The 27307-nt window shown below is 44.2% G+C and overlaps 1 protein-coding gene across 2 annotated transcripts; it reads right to left on the reverse strand.

Moving 5' to 3' along the window:
* Positions 1-340: 340 nt before the first annotated feature.
* On the reverse strand, positions 341-27307 carry LOC148038844 (uncharacterized). 2 transcript variants are annotated; one of them, XM_087675478.1, is made up of 2 exons: positions 27151-27307; positions 341-969 (listed from the first exon to the last, which is right to left on the reverse strand). In XM_087675478.1, the coding sequence occupies exons 1-2, from the start codon at positions 27198-27200 to the stop codon at positions 711-713; spliced, it is 309 nt and encodes a 102-aa protein (XP_087531604.1). In that variant the 5' UTR covers positions 27201-27307; the 3' UTR covers positions 341-710. The 2 variants fall into 2 exon arrangements, with proteins under 2 accessions (XP_087531604.1, XP_087531603.1); XM_087675477.1 differs by lacking the exon at positions 27151-27307 and adding an exon at positions 26720-27126 and having other exon boundaries at positions 392-969.

Here is a 27307-nt window from a genome sequence, read left to right on the forward strand (position 1 = left end):
TTAATCTTCGCATACATTTTGTTGTTTTGTGTCAGCCTCTTTAAGAGGTCTTAATTGTGCTTTCTACCATGTATTTGAAAGGCAAGCTGTCTGAATCCTGTTTGACAGTTTAAAAACCTCTTAAAACATCAACAACAATGAATAAGCCTAGACCTCACATCATTGTAACCTTACGACCAGAGGGTATAGAAAATGGAGGCTAGGCTTCGCTTTTGAACCATATGGGTCTGTTCTGATGGCTGCAACAAAGCTTCATTTGTTTGGGCCACACTTCACTAACTTGGTTAGTTGCGTGCTTCCATAAATGGAACGTAATCTCTCAAGCGAATCAATACCCCTTAAGGACAATGATAGTGATACTGGCAAAACGGTGATCCACCTTATAACTTCAACTTAAGTGCTTGTAATGGACAGGTGGAAACCATTGAACAAACGACATTTTAACTACATTTTGGCTGATCAATGCTTTAGAGGGTCCAGTTATTTCCAAATCCATGTTGCAAGTCACAAATCAACAACTCCAAAGAAGGAAGGGAAAGGAAAATTGTGTCTAGGACTAACCAAATCTCTCTCTTTTTTTTCGTAAAACCAAATCTCTCTCTCTCTCTCTCTCTCTCTCTCTCTCTCTCTCTCTCTCGCTCTACCCTTCAGAAAAAATTTTAACCAGCACAACAACAGCCCAACAGTTTTTCTGCGCCATCAATCTAAACTCACTTTTTGAATAAGTCACCCAACTCTTTCTCAAGTTCCTCGTAAGGAATAGCTGCACCACTGTCAGAATCTGTATCTGAACTCAATGAAGTTATGTCTTCTATTTTCCTATTGCCATATTCGCGTACAAAATCAAGAGTAAAGAAAGAATCGTACTCTTCTTGCATATCTTTTATTCTCTTTCTCACTTTTCTAAGTTCCAGTAATGTCTTATTCAGCTCCTCATCATCATCTGCATCACCATCACCTGCAACAGAACTAAAAAGAGAAGGGCCATTTCAAGTTATTGAGCTATGATATGTTTAAGTCATGTGCTGTTACTTGTGGCAATGAAGCATTTTATGTCCTTGAAAAGGAAATTCAATCACATAGAGAGTATTGCTAAGTTGGAGGAGAGGGTGCAGTTTACTTCTTAAAACAAACTAGTCTTGAGATCTAAAACATGCAATGAAATTCATACAAAGCAACTGTTATGTATGTTTTGCAATACAAATCACCTAGTCAAATACTTCCTGAGTTATTCAAGTGTAAAAGCACATCCTTGAAACAACCGGGCAGGGAATAAAATCAGGGAAGATATACGATTTACAATCTCAATACTTCTTGGACTACTCAAAGTTTCAAAGGGCAATCTCTTGCAATGCATCTGCAAATCAAACAACTCAAGTCTGTGACTCAAAAAAAACAAGATGAACATGATTCATCTGTTGCACCTAGTAACATTTTCTTGAACTTGGGGCAGTCAAACTAATAAATGACCCCAGCTACAGGAAAAAGGTGTTACGAACAACTTCAAAACTCTGTGTATCAAAGCAGCAGCATGTTAGAGGCACAACTATTGTAGCTATGACCTACTGGGAGCAGAAGCGCCTACAGTTCCAATTTGCTGCCACACTGCTTCAGGCAATGCCAATTGCTATGCTCATATCAGAACATTCATGTTATCACTGTTGGGATAAAATGGAATGCTCATATCAGAACATTCATGTGAGAGGGGAGCTATGCAAACACCTTGAGCACATTAATCAACAAGAAAGTCTTGCATGCATGCATCTTGCCCCTCAGAACCACACGAATATCTCCAACAAATCTTGATCCCATCGGAGATCGAGAGATTTTTAGCTAAAAATGTTGTGTAGTGCCTACACAACGGCATCAAATGCAGCAAATATGAAAGGAGTGCATGCAAGAGTGGATGTGAAAAGACATATCCACTTGCTTTGAGACTTACCCTCAATGCTACATCTCCCAAGATTACACCATATCCCTGACAGCTATCAATTCAAAAAAAAAAAAAACCTTGGGTAAGCCACCAACTGGGTCAAGAGAACTAAGCTCAAGGGTGACCACTTGTAAACAGAGAAAAACAACACTTAAATCTAAACATGACAATATTTCAGAAAATTACAGCCATGAGCACTTCAATGGGCACAGGCTGTGTCAGGACAGTTTACAGCAGATTTATGCAGTTTGAAGCAGGTTGGACAGTAGCATTTCTTGAACAGATCAGGCAGGTGCCACGTGGCAGCCTGACTGTGACTGCAGCATTTTTTCAGTTTTATTATTATTATTTTATTCATGTTGATGCAGCTGGCCAGCAGCCTGGCTGACCTGCTGTATTCGATTAGTTTATTATTGGCTAGCCAGCCTGCCCGAGGCCTCACACACATTCAAACTTCAGATTTTCTGTAGGTGAGAGAGAGCTCTGGCTGCTGATACTCCAACAGCCCATTGTATGTATTCTCCTTTGGCATTCAGCATTCATACTTTGCATTCTTCAGTGTTCTACTGTCTCTTTCTCTATCTCTCTTCTCTCTGTATTCACTTCTTTCTTTTAGTCCGATCATGCACTTCTACATTCACTGCACTCTCACATGGTATCAAAGCAGCATAGAAGGGCTGATTGATCTATTCGCAGTCATGTGTGTCTTGTGTGGTCATCTCCTAGCTTTGAGCAGACGAGGACATTAAGAGCTCTGACGTTGTATTTGTCTGTCATTTTATATGCTTTAGACACTTTGGATAGAAGGCACATTAGTGCATTCCTTTTTGGGCACTTTTGGCCGTCCTGGGCACCCACATTTTGGGCTTGGCCACTTTATTACCAATTGTGGCCCCAGTTTGCCTATATATAGGCAGTCTACCCTCCCACTCTCATTATCCGTCATTGATCCTTCGTGATCAGCTAGCCCTCCTCATTCTCTCATCCCCATGCTACCATCTGGTACCCACATTGACATGTAGAGCTGTGTGTTGGGGCTGATTGTTACATCCTTGTACCTTCAGCCATTGCAACCACATTGTTCCTCATCTCTCTTGCGTTCTCTTTTTCTCTCCTTCTCTCCGTTGCTCACTCTCACATGATATGAAACTCCAGAGCCACACGTAGGAGCCAAAGATCTAAAGGAGGAGCATGCTGTCCATGTTTAATCCAATTGGGTGACATCTCCAAGTACCTAAGACCTTGCATTTGGCATCAAACAGTGCTGGGCAGCCTGTTGTCTGCCCGTAGTCGGCTGCATTTTGCAAGGACATGTCGCGTGTTACATCCAGGTACATCTTCCAAGACTGGGTGGCCTGTTTACTACCCTTTAGTGTTCCTATCTGCTATGTTTTGTCTATACTGGTCTTCTTTCCCTTAGGCAGGCTAAATTCTGCCCCTTCCAAACCTGCATTTTGCAAGGCAGGCTGAGTTTAATCTTGAGGTTTGCTTGCTGCATTATCGGTCTGCCTGTGTTTCTCTTTTGGGGAGGTTGTTCATGTGCCTGGACAGCTTGCTGTCCCTGACCTGCCTTTTGTGCAGGGTCCACTCAGCTCACTGGGCCACCATTCTACAAACCTGGCGACCATCCTATGGTCCTGGGAAGCCATTATTCAAACCATGTGACCCTCTTACAGCCCTGGGCGGCACTTTTTTCAGATCAGAGCAGCATCTAATCAGCTCACAACAGCCTATCTACAATCCTTTTAGGCTATTTTTTATGCAGGTCACATCGGTACATACATGTGGACAGATCTATTTACTGCTGTGTCCTACTCTAGGCTGGGTCTTTTGACCTAGGCGACCATTTGCGTGTGCTGGGCAGCATGAAACGAGTCATCTTCTCTCCGTGTTCACTTTCTTGGCATTGTGTATTCCTTTCTGCTAGCAATCATGTTTGTCATGCACTATCATCTCCTGCTTGTCAGCCTCAGTCTAAGTCAGACAAAGACATTAGGAGCTCTCACATGTCTGCCATGTGCTTTGACGGAGGAGGTAGCTCATTCTGAAGTCTGCATTCTTCTTTTAAACGGTTTAGGAGTGTGTGTTAGTCAATTTTTAGTCATTCTACTCCTCCAACCACATTGCGAGTGTTCCAGACTGCCATGTCAACATTTTCAGCATTATCTATTGCTACCAATTACATTTTTCCGGGGGATAAAAGCACATGTGCCTATGTTGCCTATGTATTCACTACACTTACAATACTTGCACACCTATATATTGCAGGTGGATCCGCACACTTGTACACTACTGCATGTGGCGGGCACCCATCACTATCATTTCATTGGTTATTCTTTTGGTGACTAATGAATAAGGGAAGGCTGTTGAGCTAAAAATGCATTAGCTTCACTTAAACAGCCCCAAAACATGCTTAATTAAGGAAGAAACCTTATTTATTTAAAAGAAATGCCTTCCTAGAGAGTGTATGTATCCCATAAGCACAAACCCACCTGGGAGGGCCCAAACTTTCTATGAATAGATATGCTACCCTCCATTCAATCTTAATCTTGTTTTTGCAAGTTTCAAGTGTTTTCAGCTTACTCCCCACACCCCATTCGCAGAGGACATCACAATCCACGCTGTCCATTACAATTTTCACTCATTTGGCGCATGTTTCCAACCCTCCATCATCATTTTGCTATAGTTTCCAGCCAAGCAACTATTGTTGTCCACCCATCCAGCTATCGTACAACCTGCCACATCAGCATACTGCTGCATTGTAGCTGCCAGTCTGCCAATTTTCTCTCTCCTCCAACTATCGCCATCATCATCTCAGCCTGCGTTTGCAGATTTTCTCTCCTAAGCTTGCGTTCATAGCACACTCTCTCTCTAAATTGCTCTGCATCAGGTCCAGCCACACACAGGCTACATTTACCATTGTTCGACACTTGGAGGCTACCTTGCTGCGATTCGGGATCCGTTTAGAGTACGTCACACTCTCCAGCTCATTACCCTTGCCCTAATCCTTAACATACAGGAGTTTGAGGTTCAATATTCATTCACTACATAGTGTGCTTGTTGCATGAGTATTATATATTCAGTAGTCATATCACTTCATTCATTCTCTATGTTCATTGTCTTTGAGTTACCCTAACCCTAACTGTGTTCTTCTATTAGTCTGTGCTTTGTCGTACGGTGTTATTTATGTTTCTGTGTTAGGGTATTTTTTCACAAAGGCCAATCACACATTGTGACTATTGGAGTTCCCACAGATGGTATCTCTCTCTCTTGCTCTCTTGCTCCATCCACCATAGCTTGCACCTCCCTTGCTTCTGCTTACTCATGCTCCCACTCGGGCTTCTCCCTTCAATCGATATCAGAGCCAAAATCGAGGAGCTTCACCCGACATTGCTTCAGCTTGGATTTGAAAACCTACAACTAATTATTCATGGCAGCCATGGCTTCTTCCTTGAAGGTATGCATTTGATGCTCCCCTTCTTCCCGATTGATCAAGGCTCCTTCAAGGCATTATAGGGGCTCTATTGAGCTCCCCTTCAGCTTTAAGTGTGCCTCATCTACCCCATTTGCAGCAGCAGCAGCCTGAGTTGCGCGTACTGCTGCTGCCCCTATTCCTAATTAGTTTGACTCCTCACCGAGCTCCTAAAGACCCTTAGCTACCTTGGCAATCATTGTCGCCACTTCCACGGCATTGGCATTGTGATTTTGGGCACCATTCAAGCTCCCTACTCTCTGTTATTTGCTGTAATATACAGCAAACCTGCTGTAATACAAGTCTGAGAGGGTTTACTTCAATGCTTGGAGCTCATATATGTGTCCACTCATGCCAGTATGCACATGCATCGATGTTGGGATGTTTGAAAAATATATTGAGGTGCTAGTGGATCGATTTGAGCTTGCATTGCTTAGATTTTGCAGGGTATTTCACTGCTGTAGTACAGTGGGCAACAAGCATTTACACAGGGAAAATATATATCTATTGCTCTTTGATGCCATTTGGATACTTCATTGGATGTATTCATGTATGACATTGATACTATGCACCCAGATATGCCTATGGAATGCTTTGAGCTTCATATATGAGCTTGGTTACATATCTTGGAGCTTTGGTCAATTGCTACAATGATCATTCACTTACGGGCTTGAAGATTTTATTCAGTTTTATGCTACTAGCTATGTACTTGATGTATCTTGGGTACTCCAATGTAATGTCCATGATGTATTTGTTGAGAAACCCTTCACCCGCAGTTTGCGTTTTTTGCGTTTTTGTGTTTGGCGTTTAGGGTTTGCAGCCCCAAAAAGGGGCGCCATCCTAGACTAACTATGCCTATTTATAGGCCACTCTCTCATTCATTCCTTACGGCTGATTCATTCAGTCCGTCACCTCTTCTCTCCAGCCTCTCCATTGCCTTCACACCCCTTCAGGAGGACATTGCGGTTCATCGTTTGTGGTTGTCTTCATCATCTTCCTTGTGCTACGGCACCCTTGTTCCCTTGTATCACATCCACTCCATGATTCGGAACTTCATCATTCCATTTATCAGAGTTTCTTCTCTCTTCTCTTCTCTTCTCCATGTTTGCCGAGTTCACTCCGTGTTCCTCCCCACAAACCCTACTGTCTCGCTGGTACATCATCTTTTGGCATGGTATCAGAGTTGGATCTACTCAAACAGTGGCAAAGATCCTCCACTCCAGTGAAGGCAAAGACTGGTGGCGGGTTCGGCATCCACTTCTCTTCTTCTTCTACTGTGTTTTACTATCGTGTTTTACTATCGTGTTCTACCGTGGCGTTCTACTGCTGCGTTCTACTGCGGCGTTCTATTGCAATGTTTTACTGTGGCGTTCTACTGCGACGTTTTACTGTCGTGTTTTACGGCTGTGCATTGGGAGATATCCTTTTCCTCCCTCCCACCCTCTATCTAGTTTACCACACCGGTACCATGGCGTCTCTCTCGACAGATTGCCCTTCTACTGGGTGCTACTATTGTGGCACGAACAGTCATCCCACCAAAGACTGTCGACTTCAACCTTTGCTCCCCACCCTTCCGGAGTATATGCGTCTTCCACCAGGCACTTCTTGTGCCATGTCTCCTTTCTAGGCCATAGAGATCGTTCTGCATGCTATTAGAATACTATGCTCAAGGCAATAAGACGCATCCAATGCGCACTAAGTCCTTTCAAGCACAGGGAGGATCGATTGGCACTAAGACCTCCTGCAGATCGCCACAATGCCAACGGCAGTCTTTCCCCACCTCTTTTCAAGTCCAATGGCTCCCCCGACCCGCGGTCCTAGAATCCGCTCCATCGAGAGACAGTGATTGTTGGATACCGTCTCCTCAACAGTCCGCTCCTTCGCGAGACGACGGCTGCTTGACTCCTTTCTCTCCTTCGGCTTCACACTCCACTCCACTAAGAGCCAGTGGCTATCCCCTATCCTTGGCTTCGAGGACTGCGATTTACTCCCTCGACCATGAGTCTTCTCCTCCACCCTCGTCTCCTCAGGATCGAGAGGCCACCTCTAGGAGTTCTTTGGCCCCCCAAATACCTTCTTCGGCACGCTCGATGGCACTTTCTTCGACATCAGATGATACAAAGTCCGTGATCCATGAGTTTTTGGATTCCCTATCTATCTCAGAGAAGGGTTCAGCGATGGATGATCTCTCTTCGCTCCCCGTGAGAGCTGCTACTACTACTTCTTCTTCACCTTCAGAGGGGACCCGTTTACCTCTAGCCTTAGAGGGGGCACGTACTCCACATGAAGTTCTTTACCCATCATCTCCTTTCTTGGGGTGGTTGTCTTCGAGCAATCGTCTCTTCTACTCGTCCCCAAGATCTCGAGGATCTACCTAGCTCGGGGCCTTGGAGGTTTAGCCGCGACTTGGTGACAAGATCTTCGTATTCCTTCCAGCATGGAAGCACGGAGCTAGTGGCTTCTCTCCCGAGGTTGAGTTTCGAGTTCTTCAGTTCACTTTGTCTATTGTTCTTTACTGTAGATTCCCTTTCAGGTGGAAATCTTAGATCGTAAGAATCCTCTACATCTTCTTCCTTCTCTTCTTCTTACCTTCGTCCCTTGGTCAGCATGCAGCCACCTCCCAAGATCGAGTACGAGCATATCCTTATGGTTCTCGGCACCACACAAAGTCCGACATTCATCCTATGCATTGCATAATTTCATCATCTTTGTACTAGGACGCTTGGGCAAGTGAACAATTTTTCCATGAGGGACATTGTCCAAGTGGCACCTACTACATGAGCATTCTTCAGCATATAGCATTGCATCTCCATCTCACTCTTCTCTTGTTCCCCTTTTTGAGCCTGAGAGGGGGTGTTGAGAAACCCTTCACTCTTCACCCGCAGTTTACGTTTTTTGCGTTTTTGTGTTTTGCGTTTAGGGTTTGCAGCCCCAAAAAGGGGCGCCATCCTAGACTGACTATGCCTATTTATAGGCCACTCTCTCATTCATTCCTTACGACTGATTCTTTTAGTCCGTCACCTCTTCTCTCCAACCTCTCCACTGCCCTCATACCCCTTCAAGAGGACATTGCGGTTCATGGTTCATGGCTGTCTTCATCATCTTTCTTGTGCTACAGCACCCTTGTTCCCTTATATTATATCCACTCCATGATTCAAACTTCATCATTCCATTCATCAGAGTTTCTTCTCTCTTCTCTTCTCTTCTCCATGTTTTCCGAGTTCACTTCGTGTTCCTCCCCGCAATCCCTACTGTCTCGCTGATACATCATCTTTTGACAGTATTAAGCTTATATTGCTCAGTTGACATTTGGTTTTTTTCCACTGGGAGTCACTTGAGCTAATTGAATATTTTGCATTCGATCATAGCATTGGGCTTTATGCAATTGAGCTTCTTGAATATTTTGCATTTGGTTTTTTTCCATTGGGAGTCAGTTAAGCTACTTGAATATTTTGCATTCGATCATAGCTTTATGCAATTGAGCTTCTTTCATTGAGATAATGGAACTTATTGAGATATGTACACACTCTCTTGATGCTTTCGGATGCAGTTATTCTTCTATGGGCTGATTTGATTTATACTTTGAATCTAGCACCTATCTTTGTCAGTGTGATGTCAGTGATGTATACAATCTGCTTGGCTATGTATTGACCTTCGTTACTCTTGCTCAATTGGTCAAGCATTTGGCACTTCTCTTTTATTCCTCCTGAGACCTACTACATGCATGATGTCGATGCCTATTGGATGTATGGTTTACTAACACATTGAGGTTGTGACACATCTTGGTACCGGTTGTATGCATCTTCCCTGCTAACTTAACTTACATATCCCGCTTGTTGCCAAACATACCTAGCAATGGGAGCTTGGCTTTTCTTGACTGATTGACCACAAATGGTCTCGGATTCACTGCTCCATTTATTACAGCAGTGCTGTAATTGCAATTTTATGCATTATTTATGAGAGTAGATGCTTTGATTTGACAATTTATTATTGGTAGTTAGTGGGCAGTCCTACATTTTGGTATTTTCTTCCATTTAGACCTTGTCTTGGCTGTGATTCAAGGCCAATTTGCAGTCATTTACAGCAGCCTGACTTCTTGTACCATGCTTTCATATGTTGGCATGATGACAAGTTTTGGTGCAAAATTTGGAGATTAAGCCATGGAGACATGAGGGTGTAAAGCCCTAGCACTTTGATGCAGAGGATTGAGCTGAATTGGATGAGTTTGTAAATCTACACTCATTTTATCACTCTCTAAGTAGGTATTCTACAATGTTGTCTTTGAAGGGCAAACTGCCTCTTGGATGTCTAGGGTGCAAAAATGCACAGCCCTATCTACTACAAAACGAGAGTATGTTACAACCACTCAGGCTTGCAAGGAGGCTCTTTGGTTAGGCCGTATAGTGACACACCTTAGTATTAGTGATGTGGTGGGGTAAAGGCGCGTATGCCTATGCCGCCCATGTATTCACCAAACTTATAGTACGCGCATATACACTACAGGTGGCGAGCACCCATCACTGGCACTTTGTTCTTTATTCTTTCAATGACTCTTGGAAAAAGGAAGGCCAGTCACACATTGTGACTATTGGAGTTCCCACAAACAGTCTCCCTCTTGCTTCCTTGCTCCATCCGCCATAGCTTGCACCTCCCTTGCTTCCACTTGCTCGTGCTCCCACTCTGGCTTCTCCCTTTACATTTACTAAGTTGCCCTAATCATTTGGCACCCTCTAATGCTGATCGGACAGATTTGGGGGGTTTATGCTATTCATAGTGTCAGAGTGCAACGGTGCGGAAGCGTAGGACTGAGAGAGAGAGAACGCAGAGAAAGAAGAGAGAGAAAGAGACAGTGGACGATGAAGATCTGCTGTATAAAGAATGTTGAATACAAAGATATGCAGATATATACACGGGCGCAGTGCGCTGGACTGCGTGTCTCCACCTCGACGATGCAACCTGCTGTCCACCTCGAAGTCCGCTGCAGTCTGCACTGTCTGCTGTCTGAAATCTGTGAACAAAGACGGAATCTGCGCGTGTCACCAGTCTGTAATCTGCGAGCAGAGAAGTGTACCAGACTGCTGAGAATGTCGGGTATAAATAGCCGAAAACCGGGGGAAATAGGGCGCCAGAAATAGCCAGGCGGCTGCATTAAATGCAGCCGACTGGCTGCTGCAGGTCGGACTGCCACATGGCAGTCGGCACTCCTTGTGCCACCTCTCCTTTCTGGGCCATATAGATTGTTCTACATTGGCTATCAGAGTACTATGCTCAAGGCAATAAGACGCATCCGATGCGCCCTAAGTCCTTTCAAGCACATGGAGGATCGATTAGCGCTACGACCTCCTAGAGATCGTCGCAATGCCAGCGGCAATCTTCTCCCACTTATTTTCAGGTACTGTGGCTTCCACGACCTACGGATCTACGGCCCCCTCCATCGAGAGACAGTGATTATTTGATACCGTCTCCTCGTCAATCTGCTCCTTCGAGAGACAATGGCTGCTCGACTCCTTCCTCTTCTTCAGCTACCCAGTCTGCTCCACTAAGCGACATCAACTGTTGCCCACCTCTTGCTCATTCTGAGCCCCACCCTTCCCCACCCTCGCTACTCAGGTTCGAGAGGCTACCTCTGGGAGCTCTTCGGCACCCCAGATACCTTCTTTAGCACAACCGGCGGCACTTCCTTCGACATCAGACATTTCAGAGTCCGTGATCCATGAGTTTTTGGACTCCCTATCTACTTCAGAGGGGGATTCAGAGGGGGATGTTATTTCTTTGCCCTCAGAGGAGGCATCTACTTCTTCTTTGACTTCCGCGGGGACCTCTCCACCTCCCACCTCAGAGGGGGAACCTACTCCACATGAAGTTCTTCACCCATCCTCTACTTTCTTGGGGTGGCTGTCTTCGACCAATCATCTCTTTTACTAATACCCAAGATCTTCTGGTACCACCTAGATCGGGACCTCGGAGGTTCAGCTGCAACTTGGTGACGAGGCCTTCGTATTCCTTCCAACATGGATGCACGGAGCTAGTGGCTTCTCTCTCGAGGTTGAGTTTCGGGTTCTCTAGTTCACTCTGTCTACTGTTCTTTACTGCAGGTTCCCTTTTCGGTGGAAATCTTGGATCTTAGGGATCCTCTACATCTTTCTCCTCCTCTTTTCTTCTTGCCTTGGTCACTTGGTTAGCATGGAGCCATCTCCCGAGATCGAGTACGGGCATATCCTTATGGTTCTCGGCACCACACCAAGTCCAACATTCCTCCTATGCATTGCATGTTTTCATCATCTTTGTATTAGGGCACTTGGGCAAGTGAATAATTTTCCCACAAGGAACAATGTCCAAGCGGCACCTACTGCATGAGCATTCTTCAGCATGCAGCATTGCATCTCCACCTCACTCTTCTCTTGTTCCCCTTTTTGGGCCTGAGAGGGGGTGTTGAGAAACCCTTCATCCACAATTTGCGTTTTTGCGTTTCTATATTTTGCGTTTAGGGTTTACAGCCCCAAAAAGGGGTGCCATCCTAGATTGACTGTGCCTATTTATAGGCCACACTCTCATTCATTCCTTACGGCTGATTCATTCAGTCCAGCACCTCTTCTCTCCAGCCTCTCCACTACCCTCACACCCCTTCAAGAGGACATTGCGATTCATGGTTCGTGGCTGTCTTCATCATCTTCCTTGTGCTATGGCACCCTTGTTCCCTTGTATCACATTCACTCCATGATTCAGGTCTTCATCATTCCATTCATCAAAGTTTCTTCTCTCTTCTCTTCTCTTCTCCATGTTTGCCGAGTTCACTCCGTGTTCCTCCCCGCCAACCCTACTGTCTCGCTGGTACGTCATCTTTTGACAACTCTCACAAATACGTCAAAGGTTCTTTATGTTCCGAGCTTGGGTTATCATCTCCTTTCAACAAGCAAGATTTATGGACTTGGCCTTACAGTTGAGTTTGATAAGGACTCCTTTGGGCTTCTTGATGGGAACACGAGACAAGTCCTTTGCGAAGGGCATAAGAAGAATGGTCTCTATAAGATGCAGAGTTCTTCAACCCTTACTTCTCTTCTTCTTACTTAGTCTCAATCCGAGCTATGGCATGCTCAGTACGACCACCTCAACTACAAGTATCTTAGGAAGACAACTCGTGACCAGCTTATGCATGAATTGGATGAGCCATCCGGTGTGCGTCTCTTGCATCCGTGGTAAACAACATAGAGATGCAATTCCCAACACGGCTTCAAGACAAGCAAAGAAGCCCTTAGAGCTTGTTTCTATTGATTTGTGTAGACAGATGAGAATAGAGTCGCTCAAGGGGAGTCTTTACTTTATATTGATTGTGGATAATTACGGCAAGATGACATGGACATATTTTCTAGCACTAAAGTCCAACGCTTTGTCACATTTTAAGTATTGGCTCATCTTTGAGGAAAACCATTGAAGTAGAAAGCTTAAAGCAGTGAGGTCCGACAAAGGTGGAGAGCTTGTTTTCAATGAATTATCTAGGTTTTGTGCAAATTGAGGGATTCATCAAGAGTATAGTAGTATGGACACTCCTCAAGGGAATGGTATTTTGAAGCAAAAGAATAGGAGTGTGATCAAGATGGTTCTAGAGCATCAGCAAACACCTCAATGTGTTTCGGCCGAAGCAATGGCCATCGTAGTTCATATTCTAAATCGGTCACCTACATCTACCCTTACAGGTATGACTCGGAATGTTTTCTATTTCAAGTTGTTTGGATGAGATGCCTATGTTCACATTCCAAAGAAATAGAGGAATAAGTTTGAGCCGCCTTCCAAGAAACAAATGTTTGTTTGCTACTACTCTCAATCACAAGAATACAAGATATATGATACTATCTCACGGGATGTCTATCAAGTCAAGATGTGCAATTCATAGGGTTTCCAACTTGTTGGGTTTGATTCATGCCTACGCTCATAGAGGAGTGTTGGTGATCCTCAGTAGAACACTTGGGCACTTTTTACTCTCCTTACGAGAGGCTTTTTCCCCCAGTTTTATTCTCCTTTATTTTATGTGCCTATGTTACACAGTTTGGGCACTTGTCATGTTTTACACCTTTTGGATGTGAACACACATTAACCACCCTAAGGTTTAAGGGTTGTACTTTGTACTTGCACATTACACGCTTTGGATTATTGAACTAGGATTCGTGTCTTCACTCTAACACTCTTCATCATGAAATATACTCTCAGCTAAGCTTCGATCTCTATGCATTCTCTCTCTCCTTCTCACATATGGTATCAGAGCAAACCTTCAAGTCAGCTAAGCCAACCACCTACATCATCAAGTAGCTCCAGTTCCACCAACAACCTATCCATCTACAACAACAGAGTCCATCAACTGAGCCACGTGCTCCAGCTGGACACTGCCAGCTGCCAATGTCACCACCTACATGCCCGCTGCCTATGCCTCTACTCCCTAGCCTACACCACCCTAGCCTCCAACCGTCTACGACCTGCTCCAATAGCTCTACTAGGCCCGCCAACCCCGCCTGGTCTTGTAATTGAGCCACCTGCTTCCACCGCCCCCAATGCCCTAGTTCTTTGGCCTGCTCGCAACTTACAAGCCGTGATGACCCATAAAGAAGGTAAAATAAAATTTTATTAATTTTTTATTCAGATTTGATCTTCTAGAAGGGCTTGTGCCCCGAAGCCTATCTCTCTTTCTACACGTGTCTAGGACACATTTATTGCAGAGATTTCGTGAATTTCAAGCCAAAAATTTGGGGCTTTTGAATTTAGCTCAGACATTGGCAAATGTACATCAGTGTCAGTCTGCCATACATTATAGACTGAATTTGTGCATTTTGGGATGACAAATTTTTGCATTTTTTGTGTTGCTGAGCACTGTTTGTGAATTGGACAGCGTGTACAATAGACAGTTTTGACAGAATGTGATCCGATTTGCTAATTACAATAGGGTGCTTGCTGTAATTTCTGAAATTTTATCATGGCCAATCAAGGACAAGGTGATGTATTCACATATGTATCCAAGGAGGATAGGCTGGATGGCAACAACTATTCTCTATGGTCTTTTATAATGAAAAATGTGTTGATTGCAAAGAATCTTTGGGATTACGTCAGTGGTGAAGAAGTCCGGCCTAGAGTTGTGGCTCCTATAACATCTTCTCCAGGAGGACGTGGCCAACTCAGCCAGCTCCATCTCAGCCACTTCCCAAGAGATCGACAGCACAAAAGGCTTGGGACACACACGATGCTCAAGCATTGTTACTGATTGCATTGGCAGTTCAACGGTCTATCGTTCCACACATATGGTCTGCAACTTCTTCACGAGGAGCATGCCTGACACTTGAGCATATGTTTGCTTTAAAAAAATGAGACATCTTTTTCGTGAAAAAAGAGCTTGAGAATGTGAAGGTGATTCTATGCAAGATCATCTTAACAAAATTCAGGACTTGGGTGAGCAACTAATGGATATACATGAGTATTATTCGGATGCGCAATTGATCTTACTACTTTGAATTCATTACCGCCCTCTTATTTGGCCTTTCATACTACCTTAAATCTCGCCATGAGAATTTCTCCGCAGCCACTTACTTTCCTTCAGTTGGTTTGTTTACTCTTAGAAAAAGAGCAAACAAGAAAGAACAATGGGGTGGATGTAATAGCCTCTGAGCAAGCTTTTATGGCAAGGCAGAAGGGCAAGGGCAACTAGGCTAAAAATGCTCCACAGAGTTCTAGGAGTTCAGGCACTTCACAGAGCAGCAAGAAATAAGGGGCACACAAGCCAAGAAGGGCAAGTGCCAATATTGCAAGAAGCCACGTCATTACATCACAAAACGTAAGAAGTGCATAGCCAAGGAGAAGGATTCAGGGATATCTATTTCTGATCCACCTTCTACTGCTACTGAGTCCACGTCTTTTGTGGTAGATCGTGACTATTGTTTCTACATTTACAATTATCACTTTTCTTGGGCTGATAGAGCATTTAGCTCTACTGAGAATGTGAGCACTTGGTTCTTTGATTGTGGTGCTTCTAAGCACATTATATCTTGTTTCCTTTTTCCAATGTTGTTGCAACTCCTGTTGACAAGTCTGTGCAGTGTGCCAACAATGCATCTTACCTTGTTAGAGGTATTGGGGAGATTGTGTTGACAGCCATTGATAGCTCTATTCTCTATTTGCAGGATGCATTATTTCTGCCAAGTAGAAAGAAGAATCGATTGTCCATTTCTTCTTTGGTAAAGTGTGGTCTGCAAGTCACATTTGATGATGGCAGATGTATGGTCAAAGACAAAGAACTCATGACTTTGGTTTTAACTAGCACTTTGTGTAATGGGCTCTATGAATTAGATGCTTATTCAATTGATCAATTGTTCTATCTAACATCTACTCTTACTCCTGCAATGTCATAGATAGAGTTATGGCATGCTTGCATAAGGCATGTCAACTACGACAGTTTAATGCTTATGCGGCGTACTCGGATGCTTGATGGCTTACCCCTCTTGGAGAGCTCCTGAGTATATATGTGAGGGATAAATTTTGGAAAAAATGCATCGTTTTTCGTTTCCTCGTGATGTTGCTTTTAAGGCAACTGCCAAATTATAGATTGTGCATTCGGATGTATGTGGCCCTATGTAGACAAAGCCATTAGGTGGTTGTTATTATTTTGTCACTTTCATTGATGACTTTACTCGTTTTTGCTGGTCTACTCATTGGTGAAAAAGTCAGAGATGTATGATGCATTTTTGGCTTTTGTAGCACTTGTTGAAAATCAATCTAGCAGCAAGATTAAGACTCTCTGTTCGGACCAAGGAGGGAATACATGTCTTCCATGCTGAATCATTTTTTGAAGCAGAAAGGCATTGTCCATCAATACACTACTGTATATACTCCAAAGCAAAATGAAGTTGCAAAGAGGAAGATGGCCAGATGTATGCTAAAAGCAAAGAGTTTGCCACATAAATTTTGGATGGAAGCAATTACATGTGCTTGCTATATTTTGAACAGGTGCCCTACCAAGGCATTAAAAAATGTTATGCTTTTTGAGGCTTGGAACAGCCGGAAACCTTCTATTGGACATTTTTGTACTTTTGGGTGTCTTGTGTATGCTCACATTCCAAAGGTACTAAGAAAGAAGTTGAACAATGAGGTTGTTAAATGCATATTTGTAGGGTACAGCAATGAGAGCAAAGGATATAGATTGTATGATCCTATCTCCAAGAAGGTATTTGTCAATAGGGATGTGAGTTTTTATGAAAAATCAGAATTATCCCTTGCTAGTTTTGATACATATTAGGCTGCCAATGATCTATTTGAAGGGTTGCTGCCCATTTCTTTTGGTGATACAGCTGGAGCCTCAATAAGTGAACATAATGTTCGACCAACTGTTCCTTTGAGGAATGCAGAAATTCAACCTATGGCTGATCTGAATATTCAGCAAGATGCTGAATTTGAAATTCAATAGGAGCTTGTACACAATCAAGAAGCTAGGCAGATGCCTAGATGGTACTTGTAGACTATGAAAGATAGTCATTTGGATACTCCTATTGCTGGTCATACTAGAAGACAAGCTCATCTGCATGATGGTGCTAATACAATGGAGTTTGTTATGGTAGCACATACACTTGATGATGAGGAGCCTGAATGTTTTGAGAATGCACAACAAAGTGTGCGTTGGATGGCAGTAATGCAAGCTGAATTTGATTCTATCATAAAGAATCAAACATGGGATTTAGTGACCTTGCCTGTTGGGAAGAAAGCCATTGGTACAAAGTGGATCTATAAGCTGAAAAGAAATGCAAATGGATCTATTGACAAGTATAAAGCCAAGCTTGTGGCCTAAGGCTATGCACAAAAGAAAGGCATTGACTATGAGTAGACATTTGCTCCTACTTCCCGCATGACAACCATTCGGTCTATGGTTTCTTTGGCTATCCATCATGGTTGGATTGTGCACCGGCTTGATATTAAGACTACATTTTTCCATAGGGAACTTCAAGAAGAAGTGTATGTACAGCACAGCCATTTGGTTTTGCAGTTGAGGGATCCGAACACTTGGTATGTAAGCTGAAAAAGGCTTTGTATGGTTTGACACAACCTCCCCAAGCTTGATATGTAAAAATTGATGCCTTTTTACTCAGCCAAGGGTTCATTAACAGCCCATCAAAGTCTACTCTTTACGTATGCAAAGAGGGGGGATCCTTACTCGTCATATGTATTTATGTAGATGATCTTCTGCTCACAAGGACACATGCTGATCAGATTTCAGCATTCAAACACTGTTTGGCAGGTGACGTCAGCATAAAACGCAAGCTGCTTTGCAGTAAATGCAAGCTGCACAAGGGCAGATAGCAGTAAATGCATTCTTCGAGGGCTGGAGGCAGCAGGCTGCATGCAAGGACTGATCGATCGACCTTTGTATTCAGCTTTCATTCAGTTCAGTGCAGATTTCTGTCCTTTCATTCTCTTCTTTTCTTGTAATCTTTCTCTTCGCTTCTCTTTGTGTCTGTGTTCCTCTTCTGTTGCACACTCTCACAACTTCCTCCATCATCAACCTAATCTAGTGCCCTCCTTGACACCTTGGCCTTCCTGCAGGACTGATCAGTCCACATTGTATTCAGTATTCAATTTTCAGATCCGTGCAATCTTTCTCTTCCCTTCTCTCTCAATGTGTATGTTCCTCTTCTGCTGCGCACTCTCACAACTTCCTCCATCATCAACCTAATCCAGTGTCCTACTTGACACCTTGGACTTCCTGCAGGACTGATCAGTCCAGATTGTATTCAGCATTCCATTTTCAGATCAGTGCAAATTTTCCCTTCTATTCTCTGTGTTCATATAGGGCATTGATGTCATACATGGAGATTCAGCTATTTCCACTTTCTATGATCAAGATTTGAGTTTGATCAAGATTGACATGGTGCTTTTTCTTTAGATGTCTTCTGGATTGGGACTTGTGACCCAAAGCTACAGACTTGGAGTGTTTCCAATGGTGAATTTGCATACTTTAAGCAGCTTCTTCGAGCCTCCAAGACCATTTTCAAGAATCATGCACAAAAGCATGGTTGTTTGATACACTGGTCACTCCAAGTATGACATATGCATCCCATGTACAAGCCTAGTCTCCCCAATTATGTCTAGTGGTGGATAGAGAGACCTCATATCCTCTAGCAGAGTCCCTATTCCAAACCATCACTTAATAGAAGTATCAAATCCATGAGCCTAGGCAAGCCACCATGCCGAGCCCTAGAGACATCACATACAATTGCCACACATGACTGGTGCTTATCATTCTAAGCTATAGTACTTCATTTGATCATTGGTTCTTAAAGTATGGGCTGGACATACATAGGATACAACATGATACTCTTCAAAGAGAGGACGGTACAACCTTGAGACAAGATCCACTAGAAACATATACTCTAGTAATGTAGTTAGGGTCCTCACCCAAAAAAATGTCACGCTATAGAGATTAGTTTCTCGAATTCACACAGGATGGCTTATCAACAACCAAGCCACATGGATGTGCATGTCCCATGTATTGAGAAATCCCAAGTCATTGACTTTATTGATTCCTATTTAGGTTTCCATTTGCAGCCCCAAAAAGGCTTTATTTGTATTATTTACTAGTGTTTGGGCCCCACCTAAGGGAATCACGTGCCACCCTAGACACTTTTGTGACTCATGTGCCTATAAATAGGGCTTGGGCCAATCTCCCTCATCATAAACTACTAATCTCCTTCACTTCTCTAATGCCTAGGTGGATGATCCCCAGCAGGAGTGGCTCATGCTGCCTTCTAGAGCTGTTTGCCAGTGCCCACATCATCTAGAGCTGCCGCCAAGTCAATTGCTTGTCGCCTAGCCTGCTGCCCTGTGTGAAGGTTATTGTTACAAGACATGTCATGGACACGGACCATGCAACCAAGAAGAAGCAGAGGAAGACCAAGGAAGCCCAAGTCAAAAAGTGAATGAAGAAGCTCATTATGCCCAAGCAAGAAAAGTGGAGGAGAAGGCAAGCTCAGAAAAAATGTGAGAGAGCACCAAATATTCTAGCAAGGCTCTCTCAAAGATGAAGGAGGTCCTCTCAAGGATGAAGGAGGTCCTCTCAAGGATCAAGGATGCTCTCTCAAGGATCAAGGAGAACCTCTGAGGGCTTTCGCAAGGAAAGTGCGAGACGCAATGTAATTCATTTTATAAGAGCGCCAGGCTCCCTCTTGTACAAGTTGTAAAGTCTAAACGGACATAGGTAAAGGGATAAGGCAACTAGAAGGGAATAGAGAAAGAGGACCTTGGCAAGTTGCCCAATCATGTAAAAAGGAGACGGGTGTCCAAGGGATTTAGGGTTTTGTATATAAACTCAAAAAGTAAATGAGGAGCTCATTCTTTGGTATGTGGCAAAAGTGGTCTCTTCTTCTTCTTTTCTTCTCTCCTTCTTGCTTGCTTGTGTGTGCTTGAGAGCGGGAGCGAGTGATTGAGGGTGAGCAATCTTGGAGAAGAAGCTCTCCATCATCTCCTCTCTTCTTCTTCTTCTTCTCTTCTCTTCTCTTGTCTCACGCGCGACTATGAAGGATGGAGCTTGGAGAAGGAGGCTTAAGGTTGCTTAAGCTTGCATCTCGAATCGTGGAGCTACCGGCTTACTTGAGGGAGGAGGCTACTCATTCAGGCATCAAGGTAAGCTCACTACACCCCCGTAGGATCGAAGGTGTGTCGGCTAAGTAAGAGATAGCCATTTGTGCTCACTTGAAACGCTTGAAGCAATAAGCGGTCTATGAGTCTTGGCGGTTGAGCATGAGCTCCCACTACATTTTGGTTTCGTTGCCGGGTCGTAAAGCAATGTAAGCTGCAAAAGTATATGGAGAAGATGGGCCAAGCAATGGACTACGAGAAGTGCGCAGAATTCCTCCAGACTTTCAAAAGAAACTGCGGCCCTGTCACAGTACGTCAAGAGAATGAAGCCTACCAAGTGGAAATCGAGCTGAGTCCCGAGTTAGTGCAGAGAGCACTGGGCCTGCCTAACAAAGTTTAAAGACGGCTAAAAAGGAATGTGTATAACATGTTGGAAATGGACAAAGTGATGGTCCACACCAACGATGGCATCGGCCTAGCTAACATCCCCAACCCCGAAGTCCAACTACATGCAAAAATGGTGTACCCCTTGTTCTCCAGCCAAAGGTACAGCGCATTAATGAGCAGAATCAATGTGCCAATGCTAGAAAGCATCGCTGCCAAGTCCTTCGATGAGGTGAATCTAAACGGCCTCGTGTGGAAGACAATAGAAACATTGGCGAAAGCATTGGCGAAAGCATTGGCGAAAACATTGGCTTCGGAGGGGTCTTGACGGCCATCATCAAAGAGGCCTCGGGGAAAGCACAAGAAGATGAGGAAGTCAGCGAGATGCCAGACTGGTCCCCTCCGCGCCAAAAACAAGAGCAATCCAGCTAGAGGACGGTGAGTGATGACGAAGGAGAGCAGCACGCACAATCTAGCCAAGGAGGGGCCAAGAAGTCGAAGAAAAATACTCCACAGAAGAACGCCAAAGAAGAGAGCAGAAATAAAGAAAAAGCAGATCTGCTAAGAGCCCAAAGTGATTCCAAAAGTGCCGAAGAAAGAAAAAAGAGAAGGGAAAAGAAGGAGGCAAAAAGAATAAAAGAGAAATCCCGGAAAGCTGAAGAGGAGAGGAGAGAAGAGCGAGAGGCCGAGGAGTTAAGGAGGAAGGAAGAAGAAGACATAGCCCTGGCCATCCGCCTCTCAATGCAGCAGCCTTCAGGGAAAGAGGAGCTAGCACCCATGAGCCCTCACGAAAAAGAACACACAAGCACGAGCTCCCAAGCGCCCAAAAACATACCACCCCTAATAGCCGAGAGCAAGGGCAAGGGTTTCATTGACAAGATACTCTCTTATCTTATCAGACCATGCTCTAGGTGCTTGCTTGAGCCCATAGAGCGCCTTCTTCAACCTGCACACATACGTGGGATGCTCTAAATCTTCATAACCTGTTGGTTGATCCACATACACTTCTTCCTACAAATCACCATGCAAGAAGGCATTCTTCACATCCATTTGCTGCAACCTCCAACCTTTGGCTGCTGCCAAAGCAATCACACATCTGACAGTTGCCATCCTAGCAACTGGACTGAAGGTTTCTTCATAATCTATGCCATATGTCTGGGCATAGCCTTTTGCAACCAGCCTAGCTTTGTACCTACTAATAGAACCATCTGCATTGTGCTTAATCTTTTAGAGTGAAGGACGAATAAGAGCCTTAGTGAGCCGACTAGCCCTTGCAGAGGTGACAAGGCGTAAGCAAAAAGCAAGGCGGAGGCCGCACAAATAAGCTTGGAAGCCCAACAACGCGCCTTCCTCAATACTCTCTTAGACACCACACAAGCAGAAGAGGAGACCGTTGAATCATTAAGGAGAAAGTTGGAGATCGCCTGTAGAGCTCTAAGACACGGGTTGCACGTCCAACTGCCAGCTCTAGGACCCAAGGAAGCAGAGCCACAAGAGCCCAGGAGTGAAGTTGAAAGGCAGAGGTCACTCCCAAAGGCTGGGCTGGAGTTTGAAATGGGACACCCAAAAGAGAAACTAGTACCGCAACCTCCCTCCCCACAACCAGAAATGCAACAAAAAGTGGACACCACGACCGAGAGAAAAGCAGAACTTAAGAAGAGAAGGGTGAGAATGTTGGAGCAGGCAAAGAGAAGATTAAAAGCCCAACCAACAATAGCCCCTAAAGTGCCCATTCCACCATGAGCGGATTGCTTTCCAATGGATTGGAATGTGGAGCTCATAGTATGGGAGCAAAAAGAAAATGGCCGCCAAACCTTCGACTTGACCTTCGAATTCCCCTCCACCTTATGCAGAGTGGTATCGACCAAAGTGGTGGAGGAGGTAATAAGCGTGAGAGGAAGGCTCGGCAGTAGGTGGAATTGAGAGAGAGAGAGAGGAACCGAACACAATGGGGAACGAAAGCACCCGAATACTAGGAAGACAAAGTCATGGAGGTGCCCCGGACAGTTCAAGGCTACGAGTCCCAACCAAAGTGGCAAAGGAGAATCTAGGACGACAACATGGACGCCTGGATGTTGTTTTGCAACACACTACCCTTCGAGAGAAATGACCCCACATATATGCCATATCCAAGAAGGGTGGGCGTGGATTTCAACCCTGACATCCATGGCAGATATGATTTTCCAAAGATATATAAGGTAAATGCCACCAAGCCAAAGGATGCCCTAACCTTCTCCAAAGATATATAACGTAAATGCCACCAAGCCGGAGGATGCCCTGACCTTCTTCGAAACCGATCTATGGGACTCAATCACCCATTTTCTCAACGAGTTCACTTTTTGCCTAGATCCTACCTTTATTACTACTTGTAATTAACTGAGATTACTTAGGGTACTACTTAGATAGAAGCCTACGCCACAAGAGCACCACCTCCCACCACTCTTTTTTTATCTCAATGCGTCGGCATAGATAGCTGTGCAATGGCTAGGCTAATGATACGCGCTGCCCTCTTGCCATCTTTTTGTGTAGACCTCTCAAAGGATATGAGCGACAACCATTTCACTAGCTGCAACCATCCCTTCCTATCTACCACTCCTCTTAACGCTCGAATAGGCCTAAAGGGATACATCCAAAGTAGACAATTTCTTAGCAAATCCATTAAACCTCTAATCTCCCCCTGTCATGATTCTGATGATGAGGACTAGATCTTCGTCTATTTATACTTTTTTTTTTTAAGAAAGAAACAAGAAAATAAAAAAAAGTAGAGAAAAGACAAAGAAAAGAAAAAAAAAAGCAAACGAATAAGAGATCACCAGAATGAAATCACAGGGAAAGCAACCAAATGATCTCATTACATGTAGGCCATAGTCACTGCACTAACGCTTAGGGCACATCAAAGGCATGAGATACCTAGGGAGGTCACCCTCACCTATGGTTAGACGTGTCTCCCTAAGCCACACTTACCGCACCCCCTTAGACAAGAATTGGGTCCTCAAGTGTGGGACAACACCCAAGCCTACCTGTGGTTTGTACCTGTGGTTCGACCCAACTTCTAGTTCCACTAGCATGAGCACAATGCACCACACGGTAAGATAAACACACCCCTAGGAAGTGCACCTTCTTTTCTTTACAGGTAACTCCAAACAATGCAAGCCACCAACTTCAGAGGCCCCATCATTGACTCACACAACCGCCTATCAAATCACCGGATCTTCATCAGCTCAAACCCACAAGTGCCATAGGACTGGCACTCGTCTAGGAAGGGGGTAATGTTACAAGATATGTCACGGACACAGACCATGCAACCAAGAAGAAGCAGAGGAAGACCAAGGAAGCCCAAGTCAAAAAGTAAATAAAGAAGCTCATTCTGCCCAAGCACAAAAAGTGGAGGAGAAGACAAGCTCGAAAAGAACATGGAAGAGCACCGAATATTCTCACAAGGCTCTCTCAAAGATGAAGGAGGTTCTCTCAAGGATGAAGGAGATCCTCTCAAAGATTAAGAAGGTCCTCTCAAGGGTCAAGGAGGCTCTCTCAAGGATGAAGGATGCTCTCTCAAGGATCAAGGAGAACCTCCGAGGGCTCTCGCAAGGAAAGTGCAAGGCGCAATGTAATTCATTTTATAAGAGCACCAAGCTCTCTCCTGTGCAAGTTGTAAAGTCTAAATGGACATAGGTGAAGGGATAAGGCAACTAGAAGGAAATAGAGAAAGAGAACCTTGGCAAGATACCCAGTCATGTAAAAAATGGAATGGGTGTCCAAGGGATTTAGAGTTTTGTAAATAAACTCAAAAAGTGAATGAGGAGCTCATTCTTTGGTGTGTGGCAAAAGTGGTCTCTTCTTCTTTTCTTCTCTCCTTCTTGCTTGCTTGTGTGTGCTTGAGAGAGGGAGTGTGAGGGAGTGTGTGAGGGTGAGGAATCTTGGAGAAGAAGCTCTCCATCATCTTCTCTCTTCTTCTTCTTCTTCTCCTCTTCTCTTATCTCGCACGTGGCTATGGAGGATGGAGCTCAAAGGAGGAGGCTTGAGATTGCTTGAGCTTGCATCTCAAATCGTGGAGCTATCGGCTTGCTTGAGGGAGGAGGCTACTCATTCCGGCATCAAGGTAAGCTCACTACACCCCTATAGGATCGAAGGTGTGTCGGCTAGATGAGAGAGAGCCATTTGTGCTCGCTTGAAACAATAAGCAGTCCATGGGTCTTGACGGTTAAGCATGAGCTCCCACTACAACTATCTACTTGTGCTCTCCTCACCATCAACTATCCAGCCCTTGAAAACTATGTTTTGCTCCTTCAGCTATTGTTCTTCATTACTTCTCTGCCCGAAGGACTGCATTTCGCTCCCTTCACAGTGCAAATTCCTTCCAGATACTACCACCTAATCAACCAAGAAAGTGCAATCATATCCAAGCTTTGCTCCATTGTATCACCTTGATTCATTCAGCATGATTTAGTGATTATTATTCTTCACTTTTCTTCTTCTTCTTCTATGTTTCTGACCTTCTTTGTCAAAGTGTTTGCTATACACTCTGTTTCTCCCCGTAAACCTTACCATTTTTTTACATGGTATCAAAGCAAAGGTGCTCACAGAGCTAAAGATCCTCTTTATTAGTGAAGACAAAGAAAGGTTGTGGGATTGGCAACACTCTCACATTCTAGAAACTTTATTTTCCACTATGCCATCGAGGGGACACCATTATCTTCTCCTTCCCGCCATCCCTTTAAAAGTTTGACACGCCAATGCTATGGCTTCTCCAAAGACAAACGCACGAACCACTATGAGCTCCTACCATGGCAAGAATGGTCACTCTGCAGAAGATTGTGTCGTCATCAACCTTTGCTCCCTCCAATTTCAGATAGGGTTCCTACTCATCATGCAATGTTCCCCCATCTTGGCGAAAAGTCTTTGCCTTCTCCTTCCCTTTAAAGGGGGGTAGTTGACATCACACTATCGTCTCACCTATTGATACCTAGGATTTACAAGTTCTAGCTAGTCCGGAGCCTTAGCTGTTTCAACCATGACTTGGTGGCTAGGCCTTCACATTCTATCAGCATGGAGAAATGGAGTTAGTGGCTTCTCTCCTAAGGTCGAGTTTCAGGCATGCCTACGCAACTTGGTCAGCACTAAAGCCCTCACCTGAGATTGAGTTTCAGCACTAATAGCTCATCTTATCTATTGTTCATGTTTACATGTTTTCTTTCAAGTGGAATACTTGGATTACCAAGTAGTAAATCTCTCTCTCACTCCTCCTAGAGTATCTTTTTGGGCCCAATCTTGATCATTGCAACTAATCACATCACAGATATGATGGAGGCCAATGGAGAGACCCCTTCTATCCATGATCTCCAAGATGATCAAATGCAAGGCTTGGTCCCACATGAGATCATTAGAGCTGAGTTAGTGGCCACACCAATTGTAGTAGAGGCCCTCAACCAATCAATGACATACATACATAACTTATGGGATCTACCTACACATAAGCATTTCATTCCTCTTGATAGCTTGCCAGGTGATACTTCATGTTTGTATGCACAGATGTCAACCTAGTTTAAGCTACAAGGCTTTAGCATGGACAAGCTACCCCCAAATAGCGCTACTCAAGATAGGTGTTTAAGTGAGACTACCAAATGTCCTCTCCCTTGGCTAGGCTTGGGACGGGTATTTCACAAGTAGACGTTAATATTTCTTTATTTCTGTCTCTCTCACCTTCCAGAGTTGGTGAGAGTTCGTTTTCTTGTAATCATATTTGAAGTGCACTTATAACTGATACTATGACCTTGAGAACCTTCATTGCCAATCGGGATTCTTTGAAGTTTGTTGAGAGTTCGTTTTCTTGTAATCGTATTCAATGTGCACTTATAACTGATACTATGACCTCGAGAGCCTAACTGATACTATGACCTTGAGAGCCTTCATTGCCAACAATCTTGATTCTGACCAGGTGGCATGCAGGTTATTTTAATTTATTGCGCAATAAACACCCATGAATGCATTAAATTTGATGAGGTTTGTCTTGGTTAAAGGGCCACCAGCCATTAAATGAATCCTTGAAGAAAATGAGCTATCAAATATGCACGATTGATAAAGATGGGCAGTTTCTCTCGATAAAGAGACCGCCAGACGAATTTCTAGACACACAAAGAATCCTTGAAGCGAAAAGAGGCATCAAAAATGCGGTCATATTCATGCGACACACAGCCTACGATCTCTCCATTAAACAGAACGAGTTCGCCCACCTTGCGAAACAAGCAGGAGACCTTCTCCTGTCACAGCGATTCAAAAGGTACCTAGAAAGAGGCATAGAATACGAGGGAGGAAGGGGGGAAGAAGAGCACCTGAAGGTGTGTTTCTGCAAGCAACCTGTGGCTCTGTCGTAAGAACAGAATCTGCCCCCGTTCTTGATATTGCAAGGCCCTAGGACTCCTGACTTCGCCCGGACGACAATGGTCAGAAGTGTGATTGAGCGGCGAAGTACACACATTCTTATTTTTTATGCGAACTGATGATGAAGCGCTTAATTTGGAAGAAGACGGCGGCCTCTGCTCGAGAATTGGTAGTTCTTATGATTATTATTCTTCAGTAAGAGGTGCGGTCTTCTTCATTTGGAAGCCGCCAGCTCCAAGATTTGTCTTGGAGCATCGATAGAACAGGCAACCGGACCTTCCATCGCTAGATCACCATTGCCGTTCGGAGAAGACTGACTCTCCACTATATCTTGAAATAGAGTTTAATTGGGAACGTGATTATATTAAGGGTAGATTCACACCTGGCAGACCGACGCTTGTGAGTGCAGGTGGGCCGTCGCGCCATAAGCATCCACCCCGACTCAATCTGTGAACCGTCCGTCCCTAATGCGAAAAAGGCTTATGTCGTATTTAGACCAGTCCCAACAAACTCGTCTAGTCTCCTCCTGGAAAACCTGG

Source organism: Lygodium microphyllum, chromosome 3, assembly GCF_053477565.2.
Source record: "Lygodium microphyllum isolate KBCC chromosome 3, Lygodium_microphyllum_v1.1.10, whole genome shotgun sequence".
Lineage (NCBI taxonomy): Eukaryota > Viridiplantae > Streptophyta > Polypodiopsida > Schizaeales > Lygodiaceae > Lygodium > Lygodium microphyllum.

Bases quoted from the DNA above. Each gene is read 5' to 3' on its own strand.
- LOC148038844 (XM_087675477.1), bottom strand. From the start codon at position 26,865: ATGTGTGTACTTCGCCGCTCAATCACACTTCTGACCATTGTCGTCCGG. The intron at 970-26,719 runs GTGCTCTTCTTC...TTCTCTTTTTAG, and splicing joins TTGCAGAAACACACCTTCAG to TTCTGTTGCAGGTGATGGTG.